Raw genomic sequence first — 11794 nt, forward strand, 5'->3', positions numbered from 1 at the left:
GTTTATGACACATGAGTTTCTCAACACCAAACTAGTGACCCCATGTCTTTATGGAGCTGGCACAGTCATGGGGGAACAGAAAAGGGTCTTCACCAAACTTTGACCACAAGGCTGGAAGAGCACAATTTTCTAAAATGTCTTTGTATGGTGGAGGATTAGCAGTACCTGAACTTTATTATTTATGGAGGTTTACACAGAGTTTTGGTCATATAGGAAGGTATAAGGGTCAGGGGTCTACAAACTTTAGGTTATAGTTGAATCACAGCCATGGTGGAGACACATGTCCTCAGTGATTCTTGCTATTCTGTTATTTTGTGGTCGGAATGCCATGAGCTGATAATCTTTTATTATTTGCAAACTCACTTTGAGCTGAAATCATCCTGGGAGAGGCTAAACAGGAATTCATCGATGACCTCATAATCAGCCATGACTTTGCCAATTTGTTCCTGTTTAGAACAGAAAAGAATCACAATTAACAAACTTACGTATTTATTGCGGGGAATAGAAGTATCCGTGCCGACACACATGAACAGGCAGGCATGGCCCACCATTGTCACTGTTTTGTAATTTTCTTCTGCCCACTACAGATGGCATTCTAAGCCAAGGCAATATTACTGCTATCAGTGGCACCACAAGGGTGAACTGTTACTTTAGTACTATAAAGGACCTCAGGGGATGTGCAGGGGAGGGGCTGAAGTTTTACCTCTAAAGTTTTTATTTGCTCTGGGACTCCTTTCATCCATTCTCGGAGCTCTGTCAGCTCCTCCACGCTATTTGGTTTTTCGTATAAGCTGCGGCTGATGGTTCGGAACTGGTCTGAGATCTAGGGATCCAAAGAGCAAGATTGAATCAGAGGGTGGAGTTGATCACTGGACTTTTACAAAGACCAATAAACCATCCATGTTTGACTTACCCCATCTACTTCTTTTCGTACGCTTTTAGCGAGCAGCTCCAGAAGTGCGCTGGCAAGAGCTTTGCGTTTACGAGACAAGTTTTGTTTGACGCCTTCGATGCTGATCTGGAAGGGGCCAACTATGATGGAGGTGGGGAGAGCATTGTCCAGACGTTCCTTTTCCAGGAGATGTTCCTCAACTGCGAGTCTTACCTCCGACGCTGAGGGGTTCTTCTCTCGGAAGATTCTGCAGGAAGGAAAAGAAATTGTGAGATTTTATTTGCCTTAATGTTAGTTGGTTTGTACAGAGGGGAGGACATTTTTGTTTTCTTTGTCAGCTTTATATTGCTGTAAGTGTCCACATTTGGATTATTTACCTACCAGAGAGAACAGGAAGTGAAGGGATATCTTCATAATGGGGACACAGACCGAAATATATACGACAGAAGTTCTCAAGGTTAACAAAAAGAATTGGATAAAGTAAATGTAAACCAAAAAAACTATAAAATTCTCATTAGAACTTTACCACAATAATGTAATTTCAAAACCAACTTTTACTATTATAAACCTGCAGCTTTTAATAATATTATTCCTGGGGGTCCTGCCATGGAGCTCATTGTTTAGGCACCTACTGTTTTAGAGTGACAACACTCTGTGTATGTCTACTAGTTGTTCCTCGGCATTGTCACCATGTCATATGGGCTTCTAATGAAGACTACAAATAGATGTTTTAACATACGTTACAAAGGTGAGGTCCATTGATGTTATAAATAGGAAACCCACCATGAGAAATACCATGCAGCCCTCTTTGGAGTGGATGTAAGAAAGAGGTGGCTGCAGGAAATCAGCAGCTCTCAAATGTAAAAAAGCATGGAAAATGGTAACAAAAAGAAATATTTTGAAAAAAGACAATTGTAATTTTTCCACAAGATTAGCAAAATAGGTCTGAGATCTGTGAGATGGAGTGACAATCATTGTATATTTTTTACCAGGCTTTGGTGATACAGCAGTTCCCAGGATCTGTACTTACCTCATATACGTTTCTATGTCGGTGTTGTTGAGCTCCAGGTATTTCTCGTATTGTTTTGCATATGCTGTCAATGGTATAAGGGCTTTACAAATGGCGTAGCGGATGTTGCTGCGCAGTTCCTCTACTGGAGGCTCATGGAGGCCCACAGACTCCAGCAGTGGGGTGCCGCTGATGAAAAGGTCCTCCAGGACAAACTGCAAAGTACATATGGAGAATGCAGCAGCAGAGAATTAACACTTTCTTCACATTAACCCAGAGATAAATGTTTGTTTAGGATGGGAACCTATTTTCCACAACTCAGGTGACTTTCTGTCTTAACAATGACTAGGGGTGGAGGACAGCTTTGTTTTTTGCCAGTAGAGCCCCAGGTTTCCAGTCTAATTAAGGGTACTACGGACTACATGGAGTTTGTATGTTCTCCCTATGTTTGCATTGGTTTCTTCTCCATGTCCCCACAATATATTGGTGGTTTGATTGGCTTCCCCTGGACCTTGGACTATGGTAAGGGAGTAAGATTGTGACCTCCTCTGAGGGACAGTCCATGACATGACTTTGAACTCTGCACAGCGATACCCAATATGTCAGTACTGTACAAATACACCATAATAATGATTAAAGAGAATACGATTCTAGAGAAATCAGTCACCTTTTAATTCCATGTTTAATTCTGGCAGTCTATGCATTGTTTAAAACTCTGTTTGAGGTGGGGAGCTTGGGAGGCAATTGCCTAGTTTTTAGTACACAGTGAATACAATTTTTTTTTATTTGACCAACAGTAAACAGGGGCCCCTTAGTAATGATGCCCGACATTGGGTGACAAATACTCACCTTCTCCAGTTGGGGCACACTGTGAGTCGCCAGAATCCCTTTGTCAAACAACGTCAGCAGGGTAACTTCAAAATTCTCTAGCGGGGTGCTGAAATGGACCCCAGAGGCATCCAGAACTAGATCCAGCAGAAAAACTGGGTTTCTGCGTGGCCTGGAAAATTGAGATAAATTCACTAATAAATCATGACATGAACTTATTGTATTTCAATGTGCACAATAACTATAGACACATCAATATCTCACTTGTAGGGACTGTTGACAAGATCTCCCCCCCAGTCCATGCCCTCAGTGCAGGACAGAACGCTGTAGCAGGCGTCCAGGATGACCTGGGTGAAGCTGACCAGGGAGTCCTGCACCAGGAAGCGAAGGGAGTCCTGCAGGTTGAATTTGATGAGCTCCATCAGTCGTCTCAGTTTGGACATGCAGTAGACTTCCCAGTTGCATTCGGTGAGGTCATACCAACCTTTTCCCACTTCCCGCAGGCTGCCACGCACTGCATTCTTCAGTGTACTGACCCAACTGTCCTTTAGGAACAACTGGACCTGCCGGAGGAAGATAGAGAAACTCTAAGAAGTTCCTACAGGTCAATCCTAGAGACTCCAATGGTCTCCCAGCCATAATGCTAAGATCTGCCCGCTTGGGTGTTTTAAACGCTCCCACCAACTTTATGGTGATCTCTCCCACCTGGGATGTGTGTACATAGCCTAAGGACAGAAATGTATTTAAAATCCTCAATGTGGACACAGACTAAAACAATGGAATAAGTAAACCTTAACCCCAAACACCCCCCCCCCCCCCCCCCCCCCGTTCTTCTCTTTTTCCTGTACTGCTGTCAGGGGTGTCAGAAAGATGAATAGACATGAGAAAACTTTAAAGGAACCTGATAGATGATCTACTCCTTCTTTGCTATTCAAACCTTAAACGGGTGTTTTAGAAATCAGGTGAAGCAAAGAAATTGAAGCTAAAGAGAAAATCATGAATAAAACCAAAAAAAGTATCATTTAGGCTCCTCCCCTGAATAGCCTTGCCTATGAGGAACCTCCACCAATAGTATCTAGAACTTACCTGGGAGAAGGTCTGTGACTGAGTCTGCTCAAACTCCTCCAGCCGCACACACTTGGTCAGGGTGGAGTGGAAGAGAGACATGGCAGATACTTTGTTACACTCTGCCCGAACTTTGCAAAGAGAAGAGATGACCTCTGATCTTGTCAGGAGGGTGGTGAAGGTGAAAGCTTTTCGATTCTTGGCATAAGCATAATCCGGGATACAGACGAGACCTGCGGTTATGGAAAGAGGAGTGAGGAGCCAGGGTAGTGGTGAGAGCTGAGATTGTTGCTTAAATATCTTCTAACAACCAAGGAGCTTACAACTGAATAGCTGCACTCACATGCAGATGGGTTTTCTTTTTGATATATTATGATCCGAATATGTTAATAGGAGCAAAGAGCAGAATAATGCCTGTGTTAGTATACTGCTTCTCCTTAACTGTCCAGTCACAGGTGACTGGTGACCAAGCTGTATTGCTTAACTGCAGAACAAGAAAGTGAGGTCACTGACTTAGCTATGTTTTCTGGTTGGGGTGTCTGGGTCACATGACCAGCTAAAGAAATGCTTTTCAAATGTACCACACCGGGTTATGAATTGCAGGAGAAAATTAAAGCTATTGGGGAAGCCCCTCACAAAGATGGGGACACCATACACACTTCATGCATTTAGAGGAGGGAAGAGTGGACAGTGGTACCTTTCTCGGGAACCTTTTCCTCCACCTTCTCCGGTAAGGTAACGTAGGAAAATTTCTGAGGCTTCGAAGAGACAAGACGGTCAAAGATGAGCTTGTTCATGGTGCGTTCATAATCCAACACGATCTCTATTTCCAGGTTTTTCAGCTGCTGGTGGAGGCTGATGGAACAAAACATTCAATCACTTTTATGAACTGCAATCAGGCAGTGCTGATTGGCTATTGATTAGCTGAACACAGTATTGAGTATTGGCACCGAAATTGCTGATGGTGTTCAGGGGGCTGTGAGAATGTGCCCCAAGTTAAAAAAAAGCATGGTTTATTTTCAATTAATTAAAGTTAAAAAGCTATTTTTATGGAAAAACTACTAATGTTTACATTGGTCTGTTTGCTGCTTGGGTCTGTTAGAAGATAAATGTGGGCACTCCATGCTCATACACCTCAGTCCAATGCAACCTAACTACACTCAGAACTTTTTTATCTATTTTTTGATTGAATAAAAAAGTGTTAGACTCCTTACAAATGTTTTTGCTGCCTGTATATCCAATAGGGGAGATTTTACCTCACTTAATAGGCCTGATTTATTAAAGCTCTCCAAGACTGGGGAAAATAAGACAATCATGGGAAAACCTGGGGGATCCAGCAAACCTGGAATGAATCTGGTCCAGGTATAAAAACATTAATAGCAAATGATTTTTAAGAAATCCGTTGCAGGTTTGATGGATTACCCAGGTTCTCCCATGATAGTCTAACTTCTCCAGTCTTGGAGAGCTTTATTAAATCAGACCCAGTGTGATGGACAGTGACAGTGACACATAATTTATATTTTGGACCTGCTATATGCCTCATCCGGATAAAAATGAGAGTAAATCTCCCAAATGGGCGGAAAGAATGCCATTGCTGGCCAGTGGGAAGAATGTCACCCTTACATCTAGCCATTGGTGTCACTTAATCTGACCTGAGAGGTACAAACTGCTCATGGCTCTATGAACCCCCAGAAACCTCTGGTGTAACCTTGGTAGTGAACTGCTTATTTATATCAACAGAAGCTGGTAATGCAGACACAAAGCTGCATGTCATACTCATCCTCCTGTTTCAGGTGTGCTGTGCTCAGCAGTCGTTGTTTTATGCTGTTCAGACTCTCCCCAGTAATTTTCTGACCGTTCCCCGGCATGCAGTCTATATACAGGTTATACAAGAGCAGAGTCTCTGTCTTCTTCCGCAACCGGTCAGCTGCAACAATCCTTTGCGCAAACACCTGGGGGTTCTCAGCACAAAACAGCAACCGGATTCGCGGCACCCAGTACTGGCAGGAGGGAGCCGTCATATTGTCCGGGGTCAGCAGTTGGGTGGCTGTGGATTTCTGAACCAGGTAGAGCTTCTTCTGCTGATCATAATCCAGAACTCCCACATTGCACCAGGCGTAGACCAGTTGGGGGCTCCTCGGGGCCACTACAGGAAAAAGAGGAGTCAGAGCAACTGCAGTATGAACAACAAAACTGGACAGCACATGGACAGAGCTGGGAGCTCACCCTGTCCCAGGACGTCATCCACGGGAAGCAATGCTCGACCTGGCACTGGTTTACGTACAGCAGAGTCACCCTCGTATCCAAGGCTCAGCCAATCAGAAGACGTCCGAATGTCAAATTCTTCATTGTCAAAGATCTTTCAGAAGAAAAACGATTTTAGCATTTTTATCAGGCACCTCTAAAGTTACTCCTAAGGTATTTTCCCTTAAGAGGGTCAATTCACCCAAATAGGTGGACAGCAGGTGAATGGACCTGGGAACTCAGCACAAGGATGGTGCGACCCCCTTATAATGGGCACATCAGAGGTACAGACCTGGGAACTCAGCACAAAGATGGTTAGAGCCCCTCATAATGGGCACATCAGAGGTACAGACCTGGGAACTCAGCACAACGATGGTTAGAGCCCCTCATAATGGGCACATCAGGGGGGTACAGACCAAGGAGTTAAGTGCTAGGATGGCAGGTATCCTGTTATTATCCATGCAGCCTCCAAACTAACTGCTTTGCCACTACAATATGACCTAGATTATGAGAATGCTCCAATATTTGTTACCTCCAGGGGTAAATAGGTGGGGAGAAGATGTCCGGAGTTCTGCGCTGGACAGGGTAGTTGGCTGGGGTCTGCATGTCGGGGCATTAGCAGATTTGAGTCTATTCCTTCATCAGAGAGCAGCTGTGCTATATCCAAGTTCAGGTATTCCCGTCTCCTCCTGGTGGGGGGCAAAGTGATATTTTAGCCTTTAGGATAGATATTTGTACAATACCTAACACACAGCAACCAATCAGAATCCATTATGTACAGTTCTGGCTTCAGTGCACTGATTCTCATTGGTTGCTTTGTTTTACTGTTCTTTATGCACCATTCACTGAATGCTGCCATTGACCTCACCTCTCCATTTCAATCTTCCGAGGGCACTCCCCAGGGGAAACTTCATATGGGACCTGAACTTTGGGCTCGATGCCTCTTTTAGAGAAGTCTGACTTTATTAGAACTTCTGTTGTGGGACCGAAGACCTGCTTATCGAGGAGAGCCTGAAGATTCGCAGGGGTCTCAAAACTGTTCACTGAGAAAGATACAGAATATAGATTTAATATGCTCTGACAAATACCGCAGTGCTGTACAGAGAACACTGAGCTAGGCCCATCAGTCTCTGTACAGAGGAGCTGACACTCTAATGTCCCCGCACAGTTACACACTATTATTTTACATTTATATAGCTCTGACATATACCGCAGCACTGTACAGAGAACACTGAGCCAGTCCCATCCGTCTCTGCACAGAGGAGCTGACACTCTAATGTCCCCCCACAGTCACGCACTAATATTATACATTTATATAGCTCTGACATATACCACAGTGCTGTAGAGGGAACATTGAGCCAGTCCCATCAGTTCTGGCTGCACTGGGGGTGTTTTTACCTTTTGGGGTGTGACGTTCCTGATCAGCTTGTCTCAGGAGACTCAGCTGCACATTGGGTCCAGAGTTGATATCCTACAATAAAAAAATGAACAAGTTACTTCTGTGATGCCTCCAAATATAGAGAACACAGAATCAAACACATTGATTTGTATTAAGTTTTATAGAAATGTTTATATTGTTCCAGCAGCCAATCATATTCTTCCTAATATTTCCAAACATACATACTCAACATCCCTCCACCACCTAAGGCCACTTTGACTCCAGGTCTCACCTTAACCATTGCTGAGGCGCCGTAGCTCAGGATATCAGAGTAGTAGCACCTCTGCCTCATAACGGGGTATTTTCTGGACGAAGATGTCACCCTCGTACCCCCAGCATGTGGTATGAGGGGAGGAAGGTGTCGTGACACTCGGGGAGGGGTGTAGTTGGGGGTTTGTCCAGAATGAGGAAGGGTTTCCATTTTATTGTACTCCATCTTTAGTCTGTTGAAAGGAGAGACGAAGGAGAGACAAAGGGAGATGATCAATCAAATCTGGACGGTATGTGGCACTGGGCCAACACCGATATCCGGGTCAGACATTTAGAACTTACCTCTAGGGGGCGACTTCATGACATTTATGGAATGCCAGTCACACAGGATCTCCTCCAACAAACAGATCCTGGAAGGAGATAAAATCAGTACAAGGATCCTGGATGATCAGTTTGAATCCCATGTGACCCCCCCAACATGTATTAAAGAAATTGTAAACCAAGGGGAGGGGAATAAAGGGGAGCGGGCAAGGAGATGGGTGGGTGTTCAGTTTTAAAGCTTCTCATCAGGAAATCACAGGGATTGTTATTAGTATATCCCGTGGCTCTTGTGGGGGTAAAATTTAGAGCCCCAAATTCCTTCCTGACCTCCTAATGTACCCTGTGGCCCCTGGTGGCCCCAAAAGCAACAGCGTGCAGTGCCAGAATTCTACACCCCCTGCCGCCACCCCAGCCGTATTTCCCCCCGAATCTCACCCCATAAAAGGATTATTTGATACATTTTAACATTAAACAGATAGAAACATTACCTGCTTCGCGCTGCTGAACTCTTCGTTGCCAGGCAACCGGACGCCGAGCGTTGCCATAGGAAGACATGGAAACTCCTCCCGCAATCTCAGCCTCGCAGTGTTTGGTTGCCCTACTGGTCACTATGGCACAATGCATTCCCACATAAGAAATCACTGCTCGTCTGCCGCCATCTAGCGGCTAATAAAGAGAAGACATCACTCTTGTATGTCATCATTCACGCTTCTATGTAACAAAGTTTTTTTAAAGTCCTCCACCCGCCCTTACCCTGGTCCCTGTCCCGTCTACTTCTTTGGTCTCTTCAGCTTAGCCTTCGGGCATAAGGGGTTGTTTTTTAGTCTTTTGCATTTCCGTTTTTTTATTATTATTACTCACGACAGATTACTGTGTATCCTGTAAGCTGGTGAGTCATGTTTGTACACCTTTTATTACTATTGTTCTTAATAATATTGTTATTATATAATTTTCTTTTCTCTGAAAAACTCAATAAAAACATTGAAATATAAAGAGAAGATATTGCCAACTAGCTGAATGAAGATTCATAGTGCAGCATACAAATCTGATGATTTTTGTTGGGTGTTGGGAGTCCAGTGGATCTCTATATGATCTCATTTACTGCAGACCAAACCTAGAATTTATTTCAGATTTACAGACAGCCCTGTAATATGCAGACTGATTGCACATTAAATAAAGGTAGAGGGACCTCACTATTGCTGGTTTTGAAATTAGAAAAAAAATGTCAATTTTGGGTAAAAGTAACTGAAATGATTGTTTCATCAAATTTTTGACTGTCATCAGCATTTGATTGGCTGATTCTTTAGTAATTCATCCCTTCCAGTCATTTCTTGATTTCTGCAAGGACACGAAAAGCTGCCACATTGAAGTGTAAAATTTTAGAAGGACTCACATAACAAGAATTAAAATTGTGTGAAAAATAAAGAAAAGTTGCAGATTCAGATTTTATTCATTGTACATTTTAGATTTTGTAGGGAGGAGACCTACAAGGGAAAGGGAAACTGCAGCAGAGACAACAAATCCCCTGTTAAGTAAAATATTTCACTGATAGTCATGTTACACACAATCAAAAATATTTATTAATTATATCGAATGGTGTAAAATCTGTGCTGTCCTATACATTAATATAGGTGGCCCTAAATCTAAGTCTGGGCAATCCTAAATCTTTGTCTGGGTGGTCTGGTATTTAAATCTTGAAGGTCCTAAATGTTAGTGTGGGAGGTCCTGTATTTCACTCCAGGTGGTCCTCTATATAGGTCTGGGCGGTCTTGAATTTTAGAGTGGGAGGTCCTGAATTTCAGCCTGGGCAGTTCGGTATTTAGGCCTGGGCGGTCATATATCTAAACCTAGGCAGTCTTGTATTTAAGACTTTGTGGCCTTTTATTTAAGTCCTAGCAGTCTCATATTTAAGCCTGGGTGGTTCTGTATCCAAGTATAGGTGGTCCTATATTTAAGCCTGGGCGGTCCTGTATCTAAGCCTGGGCGGTCCTATATGTAAGTCTGGGCGGTCCTGTATTTTGCCCCGGACAGTCTGATATTTCAGCAACCCTTGATTGACGGTTCAGACTGGCCTTTGACCATCCTTGCACCGATGGTCACGGGTCCTTTGCTTGTCTCCGTACCAGAAGCACCTGAACATCCATGACATTAGTCCCCGTCAGTCCCGTCACCAGGAGATGTCGGCCTTTTTGGAACTGGCTGAAGAAGCCGTTGGAGTCGCTGGCATTGAGTGAGCCTTGCACATCCAGTCCATCCCCCATAGCGTGCGCCACAAGCTGTGGGTAGCAGGAAGCTCCGGCGGCTTCAGTGGGGCCATCTTGCCCATCGGTGCCACCGCTCAGGAACAGCACCTCGCACTCCATCATGCCTTCTGGAGATTGTTGCCACTCCATAGCCACTCGTAGTGCCAGTTCCTGGTTCCGCCCACCCTTGCCCTCTCCCCGAACCTGCACTGTGGTCTCCCCACCGAATAGGGCGCAGACGGCGTGGATGTTGCTGGCCTTTTTCACCTCCTGCAACTGTTTGGCCAGGTTGAAGCTAGGGATTGCCATGGTAGAGGCCAGGCTGAGGATCTCTTGTTCCAGCTGTGCCTGATGGGGGTCAGACCCCAGAATGGAGGCAATGACCCGAGCTAGGAGGGCAAAGAACCTCGACACCACTGTGACATCACCACTGATGGCGTTGGAGAGCAGCAGGGGAAGGTAACCCAACCTCTGAGATTCCCGCTCAGCCTCCTGGAGGGCAATCAGATTGGAGCCTATAAGGATGTTGTGGACATGAGAGAAGCGGTTGGGGCCCTCTGGTGGCCCTCTGGATATTACAACCTCTGCCGTGTCCACCGACCCCGAGCCGCTCAGATTGTATTTGTCCAGAATCTGCAGGCAATCCACGGCGCTGTGAGCGCTGGGCACCGTCGGGCCGCTGGCGATCACCTCCAGGTCGTCTCCAATGACATCAGACAGAATCAGGGTGACAACCTGAAAGGGAAAGAGACTCTATAAGGGTGTGTGTGTCATAGGAACGAAAAAAAAAATTCTAAAAAACAGACAGTTCTTGTTATAGGGTGACAACTCTCTATACTTATTGTTATCCTTATTGTGGTCCTGAATTGTGACCAAAGGAGACCATGGGGCTCCTTATTCAGCCACTTCCTCTTGTAGGGTGACAATGCTCTGTCTTTGTCTTCCAGTTACTCTAAAGCGTTGTCACATGAGGTTCTGATGGAGACCACAAGCAGAAGTTTCAACACATCACACAGGTATCGTCTGTTGTTGTCACCACCAGTAAACCTGCCCTAATAGATATCATGGAGCCATCCTAGGGGCCCAAAACAAGCTCCAGTGATTGGCTGTCCCTTCCACTGACCTGTGCCGGGTATGCAGCCCTAGCCAATCCTCCTCCTTTCAGGCTGGACAGGGCTCTGCGGATGGTGTTCAGTTCTTGGATAGTGGCTCCTCTTTGGGCCAGCTGCTGGCTGATGGTCTGCTTCTCCTGCAGAGTGAGCGGAGGCAACGGGGCTGGCAGTAGGGCAGAACCTCCACCTGAGCAAAGAACAAGAAAAAGAAAAAGCAAATTGGTTATCCAATCAAGGAAATAGGGTGCAGAGCTCAAAATCGAAAGGGGGACACGTGAGGTCATGCTCTCGCAGATATCCAGAAGGACGGCACCATCTTTGTTCAGGGGGGGAGTCCCCAACTATTTCCCAAGGCATCTCAGGTGACACAATTCTGTAAATCTGTGCCCATATGTCATACCTCATCATCATCCCCCCCTCAAATTCCAAATC

General features: G+C 45.0%; 2 protein-coding genes across 2 annotated transcripts in view; both read right to left on the reverse strand.

The window, feature by feature from the left end:
- The window catches only part of DNAH1 (dynein axonemal heavy chain 1), a 45036-nt gene extending 37124 nt beyond the window's left edge, over positions 1-7912 (reverse strand). Inside the window, 14 exon segments of the mRNA XM_072421189.1 lie at positions 364-446; positions 704-823; positions 914-1139; positions 1923-2116; positions 2751-2901; positions 2994-3292; positions 3816-4027; positions 4492-4649; positions 5571-5940; positions 6021-6153; positions 6571-6727; positions 6907-7081; positions 7437-7509; positions 7709-7912. Coding sequence (XP_072277290.1) covers positions 364-446; positions 704-823; positions 914-1139; positions 1923-2116; positions 2751-2901; positions 2994-3292; positions 3816-4027; positions 4492-4649; positions 5571-5940; positions 6021-6153; positions 6571-6727; positions 6907-7081; positions 7437-7509; positions 7709-7912 — 2555 coding nt within the window.
- Positions 7913-9416: 1504 nt separating this feature from the next.
- GLYCTK (glycerate kinase) overlaps positions 9417-11794 on the reverse strand; it is a 5662-nt gene continuing 3284 nt past the window's right edge. Inside the window, exons 4-5 of the mRNA XM_072420393.1 lie at positions 11374-11573; positions 9417-10985 (exon numbers count right to left, since the gene is read on the reverse strand). Coding sequence (XP_072276494.1) covers positions 10104-10985; positions 11374-11573 — 1082 coding nt within the window. The 3' untranslated portion in view covers positions 9417-10103. The remainder of the gene's footprint in view (positions 10986-11373; positions 11574-11794) is intronic.

The sequence above is a fragment of the Pyxicephalus adspersus genome, chromosome 8 (assembly GCF_032062135.1).
Source record: "Pyxicephalus adspersus chromosome 8, UCB_Pads_2.0, whole genome shotgun sequence".
Taxonomy (NCBI): Eukaryota; Metazoa; Chordata; class Amphibia; order Anura; family Pyxicephalidae; genus Pyxicephalus; species Pyxicephalus adspersus.